Source organism: Oryx dammah, unplaced genomic scaffold (assembly GCF_014754425.2).
Source record: "Oryx dammah isolate SB20612 unplaced genomic scaffold, SCBI_Odam_1.1 HiC_scaffold_20, whole genome shotgun sequence".
In the NCBI taxonomy this organism is placed as follows: domain Eukaryota; kingdom Metazoa; phylum Chordata; class Mammalia; order Artiodactyla; family Bovidae; genus Oryx; species Oryx dammah.
This window is the reverse complement of record NW_024070204.1, coordinates 6,425,930-6,447,590: the sequence shown is the minus strand read 5'-3', so window position 1 is coordinate 6,447,590 and position 21,661 is coordinate 6,425,930. Positions and strand designations below refer to the sequence as shown.

The 21,661-nt window shown below is 44.4% G+C and overlaps 1 protein-coding gene across 1 annotated transcript in view; it reads right to left on the bottom strand.

Moving 5' to 3' along the window:
• The window catches only part of ADCY2 (adenylate cyclase 2), a 474,101-nt gene that overhangs the window by 30,595 nt on the left and 421,845 nt on the right, over positions 1-21,661 (bottom strand). Inside the window, exons 19-20 of the mRNA XM_040262372.1 lie at positions 5,222-5,306; positions 1,534-1,692 (exon numbers count right to left, since the gene is read on the bottom strand). Of these exons, the coding sequence (XP_040118306.1) occupies positions 1,534-1,692; positions 5,222-5,306 (244 nt within the window). The remainder of the gene's footprint in view (positions 1-1,533; positions 1,693-5,221; positions 5,307-21,661) is intronic.

Below are 21,661 nucleotides of genomic sequence, written 5' to 3'. Positions count from 1 at the left end.
AGGAGCCCAGCAGGTTACAGTCCACAGGGTCACATAGTGTTGGGCGTGACTGGTCGCACCTTTTGCAGCCCAGCACTACTCAGAATGAACTCACTTCAAGGACGGTCTCATTGGCCCGATGCCCCTGATTTAAGATTCAACGTGTGCAGCTCTATCCTCTGAAGCAAAGTCAGGTCGGGCAGCTAGACAGAGCAAACTGAACGATGCCTAGGGGATCAGGGATTCCTAAGCGAAAACTAGACTCCTAAAATGTGGTGAGGGAACTTGGAGTTGTCTGTGGCAATAACAGTTTGTAAAACTTTGACATTGAGCTCCTGTTTGTTTTCCTACAGGGCTGCAGCTGGCCTGGGTCAGGAGTATGTTTCCTGGATGAAGGAATAAGCTGGGTGCTTGGTGAATGGGTGCAGATTGTCTGCAGGGAAAATCATTTCACTGCCTAAGTCAGGTTCATGCACACAAGGCACAATGTGGAATGGACGGGGCCACCCCAGTCCCTGCAGAGTTCACCTTCTTGATATGACAAACTAGGCAACAAAGTCCAGAGCTGGTCTCATCGAAGTGTGCTGACTCCTACTTGGTCCTGAAAAAGTTCCCACACTGCCTTTGCAGCGAGGCGGCACCTGGTCCAAGGTTCAAGCCCACTCTGCAGCCTTCCCCATGGAGCCCATGGGGGTGGTGAAGGCTGTAGATGACTCTATGTGTGTTCTTAAATTATTAAAATAGTGCAATGATGAGGCAACTTGGGAGAAAATGTCATCCCCATCTTGGGAGCACCCGAGACACACTGGGGACAGAAGGGTCACTGGCCTGACACACAGTAGTAGCTGTTGTTCAGTCACTCAATCATGTCTGACCCTTTGCAAGCCCATGGACTGTAGCCCACCAGGCCCAGCACTGGCCTGACACAGGGCAGAGGTAACCTTAGGCACCTGCTGAATTTATAGACTGAACCGACCGCAAGACAGATAGACAAAGAAGCTCTTACATTGCTAACGAAAGGTTAATCCTTAATAGATGTAACAATTTCATCATCTCTGACCCACAGGCAAATGAGTTGCTGAATAACCTCCCGAATGCTGAAAACACCAGAAGAAATAGGGAAGTGAATGGGGCCCTTGGACTGGCTGACCATGCCCAGCACACTTCCAGAAAGACTACAGTGATAAAGTCCGGTCCCTCCCCCACCACGAGGCAAGTTCTCAACATCAACTTTAGTTATTGAAAAATAAAGTTTTTTGTTTAATAGAAAAATACTGTTCCAAGCCTTCTCAATCTGTGGCTGTGTACATCAGTGTCATCAAGGTTCAGCTTCTCTAATAATAAGTTCATCCATCCATTGGTTTCTGGATCCCTCATTCCCTCCCAACCTTCAGGGAACATTTCCTAGGAATGCACGTAGTATCTTATACATCTCTGAGCCCCGCCTCTCCTCGTAAGCCCCGCCTCTCCCCTCCATGGCTCCGCCTCTTCCCCCATGGCCCCGCCTCTCCCCTCCATGGCCCCGCCTCTCCCCACCAGCCCCGCCTCTCTGACCTCGTTCTTCAGGCTCCGCGCCAGGAAGTGCTCAGCCACGTGCGCAGGAAGCACATTTTCCAGCAGCACTCGATTCAAGTTCTCCATGGTTTCTATCTCCTCCCGCTCTTTTTTGAACTTGTTCTTCCATAAGAAGTCTAACCTACAGTAATATTCATTCTGTTACAAGAGGACACAGAGGTAAAGAAACAATAGGCATCTTGTCCTGCCAGAGAGTGGAGGTTTTAAAGAGAAAATAAAAAGAATGAGACAAAATCTAAAAAAGAACGCCCCCAAACAGAATTGTCATCCTCCCTACCAAACCCTCTGTTTACCCCAAATGTCTCTCATTCACCCTCTAACATGGATAGGCAAAAATGCAAATTTGGGAAGGACCAGCCTCAGGAACAGAGAAAATAGTTATCCTGGAGGCTTGAAAGAAAAAAAAAAAAAAAAGATGACATAAAAGCTTCTTACACAGTTATATGAATAAAAGGTGGCTTGAATTATTTTTTGAAATGAGGCATGATAGAATATAAATAATGAATAAATGAAAATTGGAAAATACATTAGTAGAGAGAGTGCATTTCATGATTTGCATTTAAAAAATAATAGTGTTCATTTGTGGCAGTATGCCTTTAATCTCTGAAAATCAGTTTTCCTCTACTACAAATTATGTAATTAAGTGTTCATTGAAAAGTAAGTGTTTTTCCATTTGGGGCTGCACTGTACTGAGAGAATGACATTATATTTAGACAAAAGTTCATTTTGATATTTAATTAAGATGGTGCCTGCTGGTAAAAACATATGTGTTCGTGCTTATAATGTATTAAAATTCAAGGTTTTTGAAAACCAGCTGTTATTAACATTGTATAAATAGAGAAGCTCAATTACTGTCACAGGGTCTCTTTGGTTTGGCATCATTTTGTGTCTGCTCTGATGCATACAATTTCATATAATGAAATAACTTTGAATAATCTTCCTATAACAGAAGGGCCTAAATAATAGAGTGTATTTCAGCACAGATACTGACAAATAAACGCAAAGAATAACCAAATGGAGCAAGTTTGTTTTATGGGTTTGATTAGATATACCAGTGATGGCACAAAATAAAACGAAACACTCATAAATGGCCTTGGGCACAGATGGCAATTTAAAAAAAAAAATTACATTTCAAAGTCGGAACGAGCAATGATCATTCACTGAAATTAGATTTGATTCAAACTATATATGATATACACAAAAATTACTCCTCTTCCTCTGGGGAGGCATTAAAAAAAAGATTACAAAAGAGATATTTTAAAAGTTTTTTACATTACTGTCACATTTCTGCACATTCTGTGTTTATGGAAACCATGTTATGTATGTACTGGAAAAAAGGCCTCTCCCTTGGAGAACAGATTATTTACTTGGAGTTTTTTGAGTGGGGGGGTGCAAATTAGTGGTGTGACTGGTTTTAAACTAAAGTGACAGAAGCAATCTATGGTGGTGGCTTTGAGAAGACACGGGTTGAAAATGAGAGAAAAATGAAACATGAGCGAAGCCAAGGAGTCAGTTTAGACAGGCAGCAAGCCCAATCTGTGTGTGCTTGAGCAGCCAGGGATGCTTAACTTTCTCACACAAGTACCTTGGCCTCACTCTAAGGCACCAGGTTGCCACTACCTGGTCCCATAACCTGAGTGAGCCCACCTGGGATGTAGACCCTTGATGGCAGGGTGCTGCCCTTTAAACTCGGGTGAAATACAGGGGAGCTTTCTTTTTCAAAAGAGGTCCTTGGTTGGCTTGCATTTCTACCACAAACTAGATTTCACTACAGAGAGCTGTACTGTTGCTCTTGTCTAGGACTTTGTTATTTCTTCACTAAGGTTTTTGAGATGCCTAGAGAAGTATTTAGCATAATCGTTTTCTTAGAAAGCTCATACATGGTGATCATTTCCAGAAAGATGGTCATAGGGCATGGGAGCCATCAGGACAAATAATAACGAAATAAGTTGCAAAGTGTCTGTGCTATTTTTTAAAACATATTCAGAAAAAAAATAACTCTGAGGCCATGAATTCTTATGGCACTTGAAAAGCTTATTTCAAACATCAGATGTTTATAATACAGCTGCATTTCCTGAAGCATATGCAGAAGCCTGGTGTCACAGACTTTACAGTGCTTGTTTATCCCAGAAGACTTCGGACCTTAGTAAATCATTCACTTAATGATTCTGGACTGAAGATCAGCCTCATGGCTCCCCATGGTGAATCTTTGGTCTAGTCAAAGAATAAGCCTGGTGTGCTGCAGTGCATGGGGTTGCAAAGAGTCAGACATGACTGAGCGACTGAACCGAACTGAAAGAATAATTGTGAACACCATTGATCCTGTAGGGAATAGCAACCCTTTAGGTTTCCAGATGTGCATATTATCACTGCCTTTGTGACAAAAAAAGGAAACTGGTGTCAGCATTATCCTGTTAAATGAATGCCTGGCCCTAACACTGCAGACTTTTGACTATTTATCTTAAATCATTCAGAGAGTGACTGATCAGTGAGCAGCAGTGGGATTCAGCATTTGTGTAGTGGTATTTCCCATGTATTTTCTCCACGATCAATAAATAGGTTGGGAGAATTCAATTTGATTGTAGGTAATGAAAATGTATTGCTGGAAAGCAATCTGAGTAATCATTCTAGCAGGAGAAACTGCCTGAGAATGCAGAGCCAACCAAGCATGTGCCAGGGACAGAGGTGTGGACGACGATAAGGGGACCCAGGTCTTCTGAGCTCTGTGTCAGGACCACAGTGGAGCTCTCCGGAGACTGGAGAGGGCTGCACTGTGGCCTCCAGGAAGATGGCAGAGGAGGGATGGCATCCCTAGGTGCTGCGCTGATTGGCACCGGCCTGGGCTCTGCCCTGACCGTGAGATCATTAATAGCTTCTCCCGGTGAGAAATGGAGGCTAGACCCACACCCCCCAGTTGATAGTTTGCCTCTCATATAATGTTACAGTTTAGAGGTATGTATATAATTTAATTGGCCTTGCCTTTTCCTTGGTTATGTCCAAATAAACCACTTCTCTGTTTCATTCTATCCATCAAAGTACTTAAAACAAACGTTGGTTCAGGTAAAGCTAGCTGTATGGGATACTTTTTAGTTTTTGTGTGATTGTCCTTGTTTGCAGGCAGAGAAAGAATATTGCCCATCAAAGTCCTGCACCCAGAGGCTCCACTGGGAGGCCAGAGGGGCACAGAGCCCCAGGAGGTCATTTCATTTGTATTACAAAACCAAAGTTTGAACTGGGGACTGTACTTCTAGGGATAACTGCAAGTGACAGCCAGGAATGTTTAATACCTAGTGCAAAGAAAAAGAAATCATACCTTTGAAATGCAGATGAAAACCCCAGGCAAGGGACATTTTTCCCAACTAATGTCAGCTATTGAGGGAATACTTTTGTAAGCTTACAAAACCTACATATTTATTTTGAAGCTTCACGGGAAATTCATTGACTCCATTTCTACCATTCACAGTCTGCCTCTTAGGGAAGCAATAGAGACCTTTTCCTAGTGTCTACATCCAAGCACACACACCTTGTGCTACCTGCTTTTCTGCTGTGATAAGATGCTGCTGCTGATGCTTCAACATTTATTTGCATGAAGCAACAGCAATGTGCAGGAGCAAAGTATTATTAATACAGCACTTTAGAGAAGTTATAGAAGAAACAAGCTTCTTACCTGTCTGCCCAGAACAAGCAGTGTGATGAAAAATATAAAGAGAGATACTGAGCCCATGGTCTTTAGGTCTTTCCAAATGCCTGGTCTATTAAGAAACAAACAGACGAGAACAATACGAGAAAACAACATACACACAGGACTTAGAATTCATGCATCAACAAATTTCAAAATCTCTAAAGCCTGTCTACATTCTACACCAGTCAACCAAACACACACACACACACTCACACACACATTTAAAATATACTTGCAAACCTAGATTGCATCAAGAGAAAACAAAATAATCCTTATTTTGAGAGCTCATTAAAAGAAAAAATCTTCCAAATGAATACAGATTTCTTACTTTATACCAAGCTATAGCAAATATATAAAAGATAATAGAATATTTGTAATATTTTCTTTTTATTTCTGAGATCAGTATGGATAGTCTGATTATATGATTTGTATTCTTTTAGTAGTTATTTGCAGAAAGAGACAGTGTACTAGGAATGAATAATCATAGGAGATACAAAAATGAAGTAGGGAACTTAATTTCTATAAGCCACTCAGACTAAGGAATAATCCATGCTTATACAGCTTTCTGGGAGGTGTTGATTCTTAGTCCTCCTTCCATGGGGTTTTGTATCACAAAGGTGTAACACAGATGGACACAACTGGCCCACTGCCCCACCAAGTTCCTGGCCCACTTCCCCAAGACTTCTCACTCTGCTGGCTGGAGCCCTCCATCCTTACCACAATCTTGTAGGCAATGACCACAAACACATCCTACTCGGCATGTGTGATAGTCCATTTTTTTTTGTGTCAACATAAAGGTTCTGTTTTCTGGGAGAACCCTGAGAAGTTCAGCAAACAAGGAGAAATCTACTTGACATCCCAGGGGAATCTTGCAGAAGCTGACAATTATTATTCCCCACAGTGAACGAGACTTGAGAAAGAAAAGTTGATAATGTATGGACATCACGTCACGCAAACAGCCTAGCCTGTATTTAATCAAGTATAAATATCAGGTCATCAGTTTCTGCTTGTGAGTTGAACTAGAGGTGAGATTTTCCCCTTTCTCCATAGAAGATTCAAGGGCTGATGATATAAGAGAAATTGATCAAGTACCCAAGAGTGCAGATGGGCTTTGAAGTAAGTAAACCAGGATGGAATCATGGCTCCCCTGCTCTAGTGAGCCTGGCACCTGGGATAAACTCCTCCAAACTTCACCTTCTTCATCAGCCAAGGTGGGTAGTGATGCCCATCGTATAGGCTGTCTTGGTCAGTAAGTCAAATACTGATGCACCTGGCACACGGCCTGACACACCGGAAGCACTTTATAAATGGCCCTCACGATTTTTAGTATTAACGACACAGTGATAAAGAAGGCGATGGGGCAAGGAAGCTAGAGAAAAAGATAAGAGAATGCAGGCTGGTGAATTTCATTAGCAGAATGACAGGCAGATTCTGGTAGAAAAGAGGAGACAGAATCTCCAGTCCCAGTGGCTGACAGGTGTCACACCTCAGAGAACTCTCCAGAAAGGCTATGCTTGTACTCAGGTCTCTTTTGTCCTCCTGAGCCCAACTGTGGCTGGAAAAAAAATTTGCACTCAACAGCCATAAAGAGGTCACCAGTTTCTCTCTGTGAGTGAAGTGGGCTGAGAAATGTCACTTTCCTGTCTCACTAGGACAGGTTTTAAGAAATGAAGATCCAAAGTTGCTTCCCTGGTGGCTCAGATGGTCAAGAAATGAAGATCCTTTTTGAGCCTGTGGTATCTGTGTCTAATAGCACAGTTGAAGTGACTGTGGGGAACGGATGTTTATAAACAATGCAGACTTCAGTGACTTTTAAATTCACCCCCCCCGCCATATTGGCTACACGGACAGGATTTTTTATTTATTTTAGTTGCTCAGTCGTGTCCGACTCTTTGCGTCCCCATGGGCTGTAGCCGGCCAGGCTCCTCTGTCCATGGAGTTCTCCAGGCCAGAATACTGGAGTGGGCTGCCATTCCCTTCTCCAGCGGATCTTTCCGGTCCAGGGATCGAACCCGGGTCTCCTGCATTGCATGCAGATTCTTTACCGTCTGAGCCACCTGGGAAGGATACTGACAGGATACTGACCAGTTAATAAAAGTAGTACAGGGACTTCCCTGGTAGTCCAGAGGTTAGGACTCTGGTACTTTCACTGCTGGGGCTTGGGTTTGATCCCTGGTGGGGGAATTAAGATCCCATAAGCCTCACAACTCAGTCAAAAAAAAAAAAAAAGTAATACAACACAGCCAACACTGCCCAAGAAGCTGATGTGGGCCATTTTTAATTTTCATATTGCTTTATGGACACTCTACTCCTTTAAAATTCTAGGGGTCCAAGAACATTGCTATGACACCATCCATCACTGTTTCACTTATCATCCTGTAAACCTAAACTGAGAGTAAAATGTTAACTCTGAGGTCAGGATCTTACAGTAGCTTCATCAATGCAACCAACCAGAACTCAGGTCCCCAGGGAATCCCCAGATAAGGGAACGAATGCCCCACCTTTACAGAGCCATCTCTGATCCTTCTCACTGATGGAGAGGAGGTAAGACCCTCTTTATGCAGTTCAGGGTGGGCTGGGTTTTCAGATAAGCACACAGAAAATACATGCAAGCAATCTAGAGGGGAAAATCCTTTCCTGGGACTCCTCACACATGTAAACATCGGTTTAGGAGTAGAAATGACCTTCTCTACATAACTCCCAGATCCTGAGCATTAGTGAAGAATTGTGGCAGATGGCACTGTGGACTTGGAGAAAAACCACACAAGGAAAGACTCACTGCTGGCCCAGGCAGTGCCTTGGAAAGTGCAGAACTCAATGGACCTCTGAAATAACTGCGTACAACATGGCTTATGAGACAGACTTGGGTACTGATACACAGATGCCTTATTTCTTTCTGATGTTCTTGGTCGACTAGAAAGAACTGTAACCTGCTGTCTTGGATTTCATTTAGATTTCTCAAAAATTTCTTTGATTCATCCAGCCCCAAAGAACTGCCAACTCCAATCAGAGCCCGTCTCTCCCATGTGGGCCATTCACAGGCCAGGGCTGTTGGGCTCCTGAAGCTTGAAAGATGAATTTTTCCATCTACAGGCCCATTCCTGGGTTCCTTGCTCTTAACTGTATGCAGGGTGGACTGGGAGGAAGAGGAGTAGGTAGCATGCGGGGGACATTGGCCCAGACAGAATAAGATTCTGGGATATCTTCTGGCAACGTCTAGTCAACTGGGCCGGTCATATTAGTTTCCTGTGGCTGCTGAAACCATGCCACACGTTGGATGACTTAAATCAGCAGAAACGTGTCACCTCATAGTTCTGGAGGCTAGACATTCAAAATCAGGGTGCTGGCAGGGCTGCCTTCCCTCTGAAGCCTGCAGAGAAGTCCACCCTTGTCTCGTCCTGGCTTCAGCGGCTGGTTGGGCACTGTTTTACTCCAATGGCTGTCTGCATCATCACGTGGTTTCCCCCACCCCACCTTGTGTCTGTCTCCACATAGCTGTCTTCTTTTTTTTTTTTTCAATCCACATTATTTTTTTAAAATTATATTTTTGGCTGGGCTGGGTCTTTGTTGCTGTGTGTGGGTTTTTTCTCTAGTTGCGATGTATGGGCCTCTCATTGCAGTGGCTTCTCCCGTTGTGAAGCACGGGCTCTAGGATGTGTGGGCTTCAGTAGTTGAGGCTTCTGGGCTCTAGAGCACAGGCTTAGTAGTTGTGGTGCATGGGCTTAGTTGCTCCATGGATGTGGGATCTTCCCAGATCAGGGATCGCACCCATGTCCCCTGCACTGCAAGGTGGATTCTTAACCATCGGACCACCCTGGCCATCTTCTTATAAGGACACCAGTCATATTGGATTAGGGCCACCCTACTCTCCCTGATGGCTCAGCAGTAAGGAATCTGCCTGTAGTGCAGCAGTCGCAGGAGAAGTGGGTTCGATCCTGGGATCGGGAAGATTCCCTGGAGAAGGAATGGAAGCCCACTCCAGTGTTCTTGCCTGGGAAATCCCATGGAACGAGGAGCCTGGTGGGCTGCAGTCAGGGGGTCGCAGAGTCAGGCATGCCTGAGTACAAGCAGCAGCACACCAGCAGGACCACATCTTAACTAAACACACGTGCAACGACCCTATGTCCAAATGAGGTCACCTCCTCAGCCACTGGGGTTGAGACTCCAACACATCTTCGTGTAGGCAACACAGTTCACGCATTAACAACTGTATCGGCCATTTATATAAAATTGACAGCCACTGGGATATGAGGTCTCTCTCTCTCCTGTAAGTTTTAGGGGTGAAATCCACTTTGGACTTGGCCATGTTAGGGTCGTGTTGCTACTCTGTTATGAAGTATGGAAGACAGAGCTAGTATAACAGAAAGTTTCTGACTCTAGGATTCTTCACTTGATAGTGCTAGCCAAAATGTGACCAGACAGCCGATTCTTCAGTCTGAAAAATTGGGCTCTGGAGACACAGACACCCAAATGTGCCTGTAGCTACACACTAATTTACAGCCAGCCCTCACCCTGAGGCTGTTAATGGAGCCATCACTGTGGCCCTCAGGTTTCCAGAGGCCAAGAAAACAAAGAAACCTAACAAATTGGGTGAGGGTGATGGAACTGCTTGGTGAACAGTTTCTAACCTAAAGGCAAACAGCTCCGTGAGATAAAAATGACATTTTCACTGCTCTCAGGGGAGAATGCAGTCCAGGCATGTATACACACACATAATCATACTTCAAAACTTTGTATTTTCTATACATAAGCCTCTTATTAAGATGAGGACCTCAACAAACCGAGTTTCTGTGGTATTGGAAACAATACGTAAGCGGAGGTAAAAATAAGACCTTCCCAGGCCTCTCACTGGGATCAAAAGTAGTCTGATCTCTGGGGCCCTGGTTCCTGAAGCGCATGTCTCATAAAGAAAAGTTCCACAAAGAGACAATGGCTCCTGCCCCCTTCCTCCCATGTGAGACCCTCGTGTTGAACGGCTGACAATCAATTTACTTCTGGCTGTAGCTGTGTGATACCAGTAAGTTAGAACTGCCTGGCTTTGCCGACCAGACACCTCTGAACCCTCAGGCATCTTCACTGTGTGCTGTGCTTAGTCACTCAGTGCTGTCTGACTCTTTCATATTCAGTCATGTCCACTTCAATATTCTTGGCTGGAAAATTCCAGGGACAGAGGAGTCTGGTGGCCTATGTATGGCCCAGGGGGGGTCACAGAGTTGGACATGACTGAGCGACTAAGCATCACCAGCTGCGTCAGGGCTGGGAATGACCTGCGTAGACACTTGGTCTTATGACATATTTCATTGCGACCCTTTGGACTGTAGGCCGCCAGACTCTTTCTGGAGGCATGTGGGATTCTCCAGGCAAGAATACTGGAGTGGGTTGCCATTTTCTTCTCCAGGGGATCTTCCCGACCTAGGAATGAAACCTGTATCTCCTATGTCTCTTGGATTACAGGTAGATTCTTTACCCACTGAGCCATCATTGTGAAGGGAGGCAAAAAGCTCAAGTTTTGGCCAAGTGGATGCTGTGCATGGATGAATCCGCTGCACCTGGCTGAGCACAGGACTGGGACCTCAATTACAATGTCAGAAGATGATGCCGTCCAGAATAAAGCATAAACACACTAGAAAGGAAATGCTGAAGTTAAAATGCAGAAGGCCAAATAAAGACGGCCAATTGCCCTGTCAGGAAATCTTCCAAGTCTGGCTGGAGAAGGAGGGGGAGTTGCTGAGACGCCTGTGTTGGTACCACTTTTCTGACGCTCCCTGCTGGCTTCCCAGTTGAGCGGCATATAGCATCCTGCTGATACCTGCTCTCAGAACACTCTTCCCCTCTGGTGACTGGCACAGTGGCTGGGTCCTGGCGAGGTGATGCTGGCTGGTGATGAAGCGTGAAGATGAGAGCTCAGCTAGGATTCCTGTACTCTACTTCCCAGACTCAGCAGCCATCAAAGCACACCCATTTCCCGATGGCTGATCTGTTTGTTTCCAGTGACTGCCAGGACTGTGGTCGACAGGAGAGTCCTAAAACAGCTCAGTCATTTAAGAAGATAAACCATTCCTTTCCAATGGTTGGAATGCATCAATGGGCTTCCCTGGTGGCTCAGGGATAAAGAATACACCTGCCAGTGACTGCCGACACAGGAGACATGGGTTCAATTCATGGGTTGGGAAGATCCTGTGGAGAAGGAAATGGCAACTACAGTATTCTTGGCTGGAAAATTCCATGGACAGAGGAGTCTGGTGGGTTACAGTCTAGGAGGTCACAGAGTTGGACATGACTGAGTGACTAAACTTCACCAGCTGAGTCAGGGCTGGGAGTCACCTGTGTAGACACCTTGTCTTTTGACATATTTCAGTTACTTTCATTCTAGTTTTATTGAAATATAACTGACTGTGTAAGTTTGAGGTGTACAATGTGTTTTGATACACTTACATATTGGAAAACGTTTATCACCATAGCATTAGCTATCACTCTCATCACCTCAGCTCAGTTCAGATCAGTTCAGTCGCTCAGTTGAGTTCGACTCTTTGCCACCCCATGGACTGTAGCACGCCAGGTTTTCCTGTCTATCACCAACTCCTGGAGCTTGCTCAAACTCATGTCCATCAAGTTGGTGATGTCATCCAACCATCTCAACCTCTGTTGTCCCCTTATCCTCCTACCTTCAATCTTTCCCAGCATCAGGGTCTTTTCTATTGAGTCAACTCTTTATATCAGGTGGCCAAAATATTGGAACATCAGCTTCAGCATCAGTCGTTCCAATGAATATTCAGGGATGATTTCCTTTAGAATTGACTGGTTTTCTCTCCTTGCAGTCCAAGGGACTCTCAAGAGTCTTCTCCAACACCACAGTTCAAAAGCATCAGGTCTTCGGCACTCAGCTTTATTCATAGTCCAACTCTCACATCCATACATGGCTACTGGAAAGACCATAACTTTGACTAGATGGATCGTTGTTGGCAAAGCGATGTCTCTGCTTTTTAATACACTATTTAAGTTGGACATAGTTTTTCTTTCAAGGAGCAAATGTCTTTTAATTTCATGGCTGCAGTCACCCTCTGCAGTGATTTTGGAGCCCAAGAAAATAAAGTCTCTCACTGTTTCCATTGTTTCCCCATCTATTTACCATGAAGTGATGGGACTGCATGCCATTATTTTCGTTTTTTAAATGTTGAGTTTTAAGCCAGAGTTTTCACTCTCCTCTTTTACTTTCATCAAGAGGCTCTTTAGTTCTTCTTCACTTGCTGCCACAAGGGTGGTGTCATCTGCATATCTGAAGTTATTGATATTTTTCACAGCATTCTTGATTCTAGCACGTGCTTCCTCCAGCTGGCATTTTGCATGATGTACTCTGCATATAAGTTGAATAAGCAGGGTGACAGTATACATCTTTGATGTATTTGTTTCCCAATTTGGAACCAGTCCATTGTTCTATGTCTTGTTTTAACTGTTGCTTCTTGAACTGCAAACAGATTTCTTACTAGGCAGGTAAGGAGGTCTGGTATTCCCATCTCTTGAAGAATTTTCCACAGTTTGTTTTTCCACAAAAACTTTCGACAATTTCCCAGAGTGAAAGGCTTTACTGCAGAAGTAGATGTTTTCTCTGGAATTCTCTTGCTTTTTCAATAACCAACGGATGTTGACACTTTGATCTCTGGTTCCTCTGCCTTTTCTAAATCTACTTTGAACATTTGGAATTTCTTGGTTCACATACTGTTGAGACCTGGCTTGGAGAAATTTGAGCATTACTTTGCTAGTATGTGAGATGAGTACAGTTGTATGGTAGTTTAAACATTCTTTGGCATTGTCTTTCTTTGGGATTGGAATAAAAACTGACCTTTTCCAGTCCTGCGGCCACTGCTGAGTTTTCCCAATTTGCTGGCATATTTAGTGCAGCCCTTACACAGCATCATCTTTTAGGATTTGAAATAGCTCAACTGGAATTCCATCATCTCCACTAGCTTTGTTTGTAGTGATGCTTCCTAAGGCCCACTTGACTTTGCACTCCAGGATGTCTGGCTCTAGATGAGTGATCACATCACTGTGGTTATCTGGGTCATGAAGATCTTTTTGTATAATTCTTCTGTATATTCTTGCCACCTCTTCTTTGTATCTTCTGCTTCTGTTAGGTCCATACCATTTCTGTCCTTTATTGTGCTCATCTTTGCATGAAATGTTCCCTTGGTTTCTCTAATTTTCTTGAGATCTCTAGTCTTTCCCATTCTATTCTTTTCTTTGATTTGTTTACATTGATCACTTAGGAAGGCTCTCTTATCTCTCCTTGCTATTCTTTGGAACTCTGCATTCAGATGGGTATATCTTTGCTTTTCTCCTTTGCCTTTCTTTCTTCTTCTTTCCTCAGCTATTTGTAAGTCCTCTTCAGACAACCATTTTGCTTTTTGCATTTCTTTTTCTTCGGGATGGTCTTGATCACAGCCTCCTGTACAATGTCATGAACCTCGGTTTATAGTTCTTCAGGCGTTCTGTCTATCAGATCTAATACCTTGAATCTATTTGTCACGTCCACTGTATAATGGTAAGGGATTTGATTTAAGTCATCACCTCAAGTGATTACCATCTCCTTTTTGTGGTGAGAACACTGAAAATCTATTCTTTTAGCAACTTTCAAGTATATAATACAGTATGATTATCTGTACTCACCACACTGTACCTTAGCTCTTCAAAACATACATTCATCTTATAACTGGAAGTTTGTGACTTTTGACTAATTATCTCTCCACTTTCTCCCACTCCCAGCTCCTGGTAACCACCATTCTACTCTCTGTTTCTGTGAATTCAGCTTTCTTAGACTTCACATATAAGTGAGATTACACAGTATTTGTCTCTCTGTCCAACTTATTTCACTAAGCATGATGGCCTCAGCGTCCATCTATGTTGTTGCAAATGGAGGATTTCCTTTTGTCTCATGGCTGAGAAAAAAATATCCCCTTATCTCCTTTTCTCCACATCCTTGCCAACACCTTTTATCTGTTGTCTTTTTGATGACAGCCATTCTAAGGAGTGTGAGGCAATATTTTATTGTGATCTTGATATGCATTTCTCTGATTGTAATATTGAGCATTTTTTTACATACTGTTGTTCATTTGTATGTCTTCTTTGGAAAATGTCTATTCAACTCTTCTGCCTACTTTCAAATTGATTTTTTACACTGAATTCTATGAGCTCTTTGTGTATTTTGGATATTAATCCATTATCAGATATATTACTGACAAATAGTTTCTCCTGTTCCATAGGTTCCTTTTTCATTTCATTGACAGTTTCTTTTGCTAATCAGAAGCTTTTCAGTTTGATGTAGTTTCACTCACTTATTTTAGCTTTTGTTGCTTGTGTTTTTGGTGTCATATCCAAACAAATCATTGTCAAGACCAATGTCAAGGAGTTTTCCCCCTTATGCTTTCTTTCAGGAATTTTAAATTTTCAGATCTTATAAGTATCTTATCCATTTCAAATTCATGTTTCTTAGTGGTGCATAATAGGGGCCCACCCTCATTCTTCTGCATGCCGTATTCAATTTTTCCAATGCCATTTATTAAAGAGACTATCCTTTCCTTATTGAGTACTATCGACTCCCTTGTCAAATATTAGTTTATTGCATAAGCAAGGGGTTATTTATGGGCTTTGTATTCTGTTCCATTGGTCTGTGTCTATTTTTATGTTAGTACCATACAGTTTTAATTACTGTAGCTTTGTAGTAGCAAGAATCCCTTAGAAGAAATGGAGTAGCCCTCATAGTCAACAAAAGAGTCCAAAATGCAGTACTTGGATGCAATCTCAAAAACAACAGAATGATCTCTATTCATCTCCAAGGTAAACCATTCAATATCACAGTAATCCAAGTCTCTGCCCCAACCACTAATGCCAAAGAAGCTGAATGGTTCTATGAAGACCTGTAAGACCTTCTAGAACTAACACCCCCCAAAGATGTCTTTTTCATCATAGTGGGCTGGAAAGCAAAAGTAGGAAATCAACAGATAATGTGGAGTAACAGGCAAGTTTGGGCTTGAAGTATAGATTGAAGCAGGGCAAAGTCTAACAGAATTCTGGCAAGAGAACACACTGTCATAGCAAACATCCTCTTGCAACAACACAAGAGAAGACTCTACGCATGGACATCCCTATATGGTCAACACCGAAATCAGATGGATTATATTCTTTGCAGCCAAAGATGAAGAAGTTCTATATAGTCAGCAAAAACAAGACCAGGAACTGACTGTGGCCCAGATCATGAACTCCTTATTGCAAAAAAGAAGGTGGTCTCTCCCTGGCCCTCAGATTTGGGCCAGCTTTCTGTGCACGCCCAAGAGCTGTTGGTCCAAGCTCCCTTTCCATGTTGCCATTAGGAGGGAATATGCACAGGGACCTGGCCATAGGGTGGGGGAGTGTTTGAAGCATTGTGGCTCCATGGGGGTCCCCGTGGGCCAGCTGGGGGGAATCTGTGGGTGAGGTGCTCCCAGTGGCTTGTGGGTAGGCTTCTTGACAAAAGCAGTTATGCAGTTAGTAGGATCTGCATTCCTTTAAAGCCCTCTGAGAGCCCTATCTGCCTCTCTCCCATGTTGGTAGCATCCTACACAGCTGGGAAGCCGGGCGCTCACAGAAGAAGTCACAGGCTGAGAACATCTCTCTTGGACTGAAGCTATGCCATCTTGGTGGAGGTGGGGTGTTATGGACAGTCAGACTGTTTCTCTTGTCCTCTTCTTATGTTCAAATTCACATTTTTCACTCCAGTGTGGTGCTAGAACTTCTCTGAAAACCTGGCCTTCCACAAAGGCTCTCTCATCCATGGGTCAGTGGCTAAGAATGTTTCCAGGGGCTCCCAGTCCGAGAGTGGCTGAAGCCGGATGACATGTTACTGCAGTGTCTGCAGCCAGGATTAAGGTCTGTATGCCTGCTGCTCAACACATGGATGGGTGAGATTCCTCCTGGATCCAGCCTGGCACTGGATCCCACAGCTCCGACCAAGGCACTTCTGTCCACAGGGATTACAAACAAATTATTGTTGGGGGCAAACACAAGGGATGTCTTATTCTGCCATGATGCTGATGTTACTCCTCCGCTATCTTTTTGCATCTCCACAGTTCTTCAAGGTCTGTCCAATATTACAGTCAACTCTGGACCACTTAACCAGCTCCAGTTAACAGGTTCACTCAGTTCCTAGGCAGGTTGTAGGAACTCAACCTACAAGTCTCCTTTTGGTTTTCTGGTGAGATATACTTTTCTAACAGAGAGATTTTGTAAGTTCTTGAGAGCAGAGAATACATTTTACTCATCTGCATGTGCTTGGGCTCCAGCATCAGGCCTGGAATACACAGCATGTTCAATGAAACTGTGCTGTAAAAAACGAATGAATGGACAAATAGTTGTGTCAGTTTGAAACTTAAGGGGTTTCATTTCTAGACACAATTCCTTCCCCTGGCTGGACACAGATGCACAGGAGTCCTACACAGTCTTCTGGAGGCGGCCTGGTGTCATCCACGGACAAAGGGCTCAAAGCCTCATGCGTTTGTTGAGTGTTATTCACAAATGCCAAGCAAAACATCCTGGGATTGCAAAGCATGAACATAATATGGGTTAGGTTCATGCTTAGAAAAAGCTCTGGAAGCAGCTGCAGGTTGAGAGAGATGATGAAAGTGGGGCTGGAGAGGTAGTGGTGGCCTTTTGCTATGGAGATAAGATGCAGTCTGATTAACACGGTCATTTCATCCTGCGGAGAAGAGTGGTTTGAAGTGGGACGTGACAGATACGTCAGGGTGATACCCCGGGGGCTGGCGCATCGGCTACCACGGGGCTGTGCACTGGGCTTTAGTCTCCTCCACTGGAGGGCTGATGACAAGAAGGCTGTATCCCGCCTAGTCTGGGAGTTCAGGCTCTCTGAAACCTCCTTCCTCCTCTCATTCTAAAATCAAACAAAACAAAACAAAACAAAAAATGGCCTACAAGTTGAGTATCTTCCTGCAAGTGGGTCCAAATCACAGGGCATTTTCTTTTTTAGGTTAGATAGCAAAGGAGCTCATTAGTGGTTGCTTTTTATAGGATACAAGAAAGCTTGGTAGAATTTGAGTAGCCCTAGGACAACTTTCTTTGGTTGTTGCTGTTGTTAAATTAGGTGACTCAGATCACTGACCTCCTTACTTTACTTCCCGGCTCTGCTACCAGTGGTGTCGGCCACAGAGAAACAAACACGTTCTGTAGTTTCTAGAGATGGCACTGGGTGGGGGGAGTGGGAATTGGGAAGGGGGAGAGACACTGAGATATTAAATTTGAAAGTAATTTAAATCTTTTCAATATTAACTTGGATATATTTGGGGCTTGAATAGAAAGGTGGCATACTGTCTTCATTGAAAAGATGGGGCTTCCAAGAGAGATGTCAGATGTTTGGAATACCCCTGGGCCATCTCCCTCAGAGGTGGGTGTGCACTACTGTTCTTTCTCCTGAGCACAGTGAACGCTGCAGTCCTTCCTCTAGGTTTGCATTGGGCTCCTTATCAGTTGATACGTAGTTGGGATACTGTCAATACATTATAATATGCCAAATTCTAGCCATTGGATTTTCCATGAGACACAGAAAAAACAGAGAATGCAGAACCACACTGAAGGTGCTTGGCTCGGCTCCACTGCTATAGAGTACTTCCATCGTCCTCTTTGGGATGGAGCTGTTGCTAAGGTCACCAAGTTAAATGACATGACAATCCAGAGCTTCTCCCTGGAAGAAGAAATGGCAACCCACTCCAGTATTCTTACCTGGAAAATCCCATGGACAGAGGAGCCTGGTGGGCTACAGTCTATGAAGTTGCAGAAAGCTGGGTACGACTGAGTGACTAAGCATGCATCAGAACTTCTGAATGATGCTGGGTACTAAATGTAACAGTGCTCATTTATATACATTATTTATATGCTGCCCCAAAGTATTTATTTTATTAGGCTCAGGGTCCACATAGAGCTGGTTAACGGGCTGGACTCCAGGTTAATCCTCTGTTCAGACTCTCGATTCTCCACCTTTCTTTAGAAGAGAAGGCATATTTCTAGTATTCAGGTGAGTTAACATAATGACTGGGTCCACATGAAATATTAACATTCATCCCCTGATATTTTTCAGCTCTGTAAGAATAAAAATGCACGGGAAAAATCTGATAATGTCTTGCAGAGCCTGTAACAAGCCTTTGTCAGCAGAAGGAAAAGTGGCTTCAGAAAAAAACAGCTTCTGGCAATATCAGTGATCATTACCCTTGACATCACCATGTAGAGCCTCTGTGCTGGCTGAGGGGGTCCAGAGACGGTGTCACGGACTGGAATCAGAATCATTGATTGATTGATTTAGCAATGCATCTTGTACCCCAGATGACACGGAGGACTGTTGTAAATGCCAAAGTATCCGGATATGGATGTTTCCAGACTTCCTAAATATTGGACACTTCTGAGCTTCTTTCACCACGAGATCACCGACCATAGTCATGTTATGGCAAGTGAAGCACTGGGGCTCTGCTGGCCTCCAATCGAATGGAGTTTTAATGGCACACTCTCTCAAGCTGACTTTATTTTTGTCCTGTAAAGTTGGTTTTCTGCACTCATGAATCTATATGAATATCTTTGATATCATTTTCTGAATTATTCATGGGCCTGGTGGCTTTCTAGTGCACACTTCTCCTGTTTTCTTGGCTGACCCTGTTGGCAAAAATATCCCTGTTGGCTGGTCCATGATCAATGTTAAATTTGGCTCAAAAAAGGCCCCTGAAACATGGCAAACTCGCATAGAGGACAACAGCCCAGTCCAAACTGTGTGTTCAGAAGATGGCCCAGTATTCCCCTATCACCAGAGAAGCTAAAGCCGAGCAGGACTGTGGGTTCCCTGTTTCTTGTTTGTGGGGAACAGACTCCAGCCTCCATGACCTTCCCTGAGTTCCAAAGGGCAGATTTGAACAGTTGTTAATCAGGGAGGGGAGGGGATGTGGAGACAATGGAAGAGACGCCTGAGTCCAGATTAAAGGAGTGCAGGCCCTGCCTGCACCTTGGCCCTTATTAGCAACCCTGCCCCGAGCCACTGCTACAAAACTCCTCATCTTTCCTACTGGGTTGGGATGCAAAGCTTTGAAGCATAAGCCCACTGTGTCCCCCTCTGCCTGGTGAAGCAATAAAGCCATTTTCTACTTCACCCAAAACTCTGAGATTTGATTCAGCAATGGTGCCCAGAGTCTGAGTTGTCAGCATCCATAGTGACCAGAATCAGGCCAGTAAAGGGATGGGACCAGCTGGATCAGGAAAGGAGGGGCTGTTGGGCCCTGGTTTAAGCCAGCTCCCTTCTTGAAGGAAGTGGGATGAAATGACACTAATTCTCGAAGAACCATATCAGACTAGCTTTTTTTAAGTTCTTAATTTCATATTTGATAGAGGTGTTTCACCATTAACAAACCAGATAAAGGATGAGGAGACCTTCATCAGTTCTTTGATGGGGGAAGGTCTTGAATCTCAGAAAAGGGAAAGAAAACATTGGCCTTGATGAGTTTTGGCTCTGGCAGGAGACATGTGGTTAAATCAAACACACAGTGCAGATGGAGAAATCAGGGGATTCCAAGCTGTCACTCCCAAACCTACAAGTCGCTCAGTTGTGCTCGACTCTGTGACCTCATAGACTGCAGCCTGCCAGGCTTCTCTGTCCATGGGATTCTCCAGGCAAGAATACTGGAGTGGGTAGCCATTCCTTTCTCCAGGGGATCTCCCCAACCCAGGGATTGAACCCAGGTCTCTCATATTGTAGGTGGATTCTTTACCATCTGAGTTTGGTTTCTCGCCTGGGGTTTGTTTTAAACTGCTACTAAAGAACATGTGTTAATTTTGAGGTATGATGTTATTATGTCAGTAATATTCATCTTCTGGGGCTTCCCTGGTAGCTGAGTGGTGAAGAATTTTCTTGCCAATGCAGGAGATAGGAATTCGATCCCTGGATCCAGGATCCCCTGGAAAAAGAAATGGCAACCCACTCCAGTATTCTTGCCTGGAGGATCTCATGAACCGATGAGCCTGGAAGGCTACAGTCCATGGGGTCGCAAACAGTCAGACATGACTGAGCGACTAAACGACATCAAGGATTCATCTTTTGGCAGAGGAACGCTTCCGGGAGTCCTGTGGCAGCTCCAGCAGGAATTTGGAGATGCCCGCAACTTAGCCTGTTGGGGCCGCTGGGAGGAGGACAAGAGGGACTCCGTGGTGAAGACTGTCAGCCATCTTAAGGCATGATGTGAAATGAGCCTGAACCCTGTTAACCATCGTTAGAGAAAAATCAGGAAACCCCCTCCTCACAGATGGCAAACAAAGACTGGAAGTAAAGGTCAGATGATCTCAGTTAGATTAATAATAGCACCTGTACCTGCACTTGGCCCTTATTAGCAACCCTGCCCCGAGCCACTGCTACAAAACTCCTCATCTTTCCTACTGGGTTGGGATGCAAAGCTTTGAAGCATAAGCCCACTGTGTCCCCCTCTGCCTGGTGAAGCAATAAAGCCATTTTCTACTTCACCCAAAACTCTGAGATTTGATTCAGCAATGGTGCCCAGAGTCTGAGTTGTCAGCATCCATAGTGACCAGAACTGCAAGGCAGTTCCTAATCCTTCTGCACCTTACTAACTAACCCTACTGACTGCAGGATTCTTGGGCTTCCCTGGTGGCTCAGCTGGTAAAGAATCTGCCTGCAGTGTGGGAGATCTGGGTTCGATCCCTGGGTTGGGAGGATCCCCTGGAGAAGGGAAAGGCTACCCGCTCCAGGATTCTGGCCTGGAGAATTCCATGGACTGTATAGTCATGGGGTTGCAAAGAGTCAGACACAACTGAGTGACTTTCAACTAGTCATGTAGTGGAGGGTTAAAACCAAGTCCTCCGAAATCATCAGGGTCCTTGTCTGGAACCGATTCTCCTTGGACCTGCTGGCATAATAAACTGTATTCCACTGGCCTGAGTGTCTTCCGAGGACAGTTTTGCGACTCTGGATTCTACAACAAGTCAAGTTGAGGGAGGTGGGCTTCCCTTGTGGCTCAGTGGTAAAGAACCCAGCTGCCAGTGCAGGAGAGTTTGATCCCTGACCTGGGAATATCCACATGCTTGGAGCAACGGAGCTCCTGAGTCACACTACTGAGCCACACACCCTGAAGGCAGTACTCTGAAACCGGAGAAGCCCGGCAACAAGGAGACTGTGCACCGCGACTGGAGACCAGACCCCCTTGCTGCGCCCAGAGAAAAGCCCGTGCAGCACGAAGCCCCAGCAGTCTCATAAGTGAATAAAATAAAAAGAAAAAAAGACCAGGGATCAGGGGCGCCCTCCTAGAGGCTTCCGTGGCGGCTCAGATGGTAAAGAATCCGCTTGCAATGCGGGAGACTTGAGGTCAGAAGGAAAGGCAGGTGCCTGAAGCTTCGTCC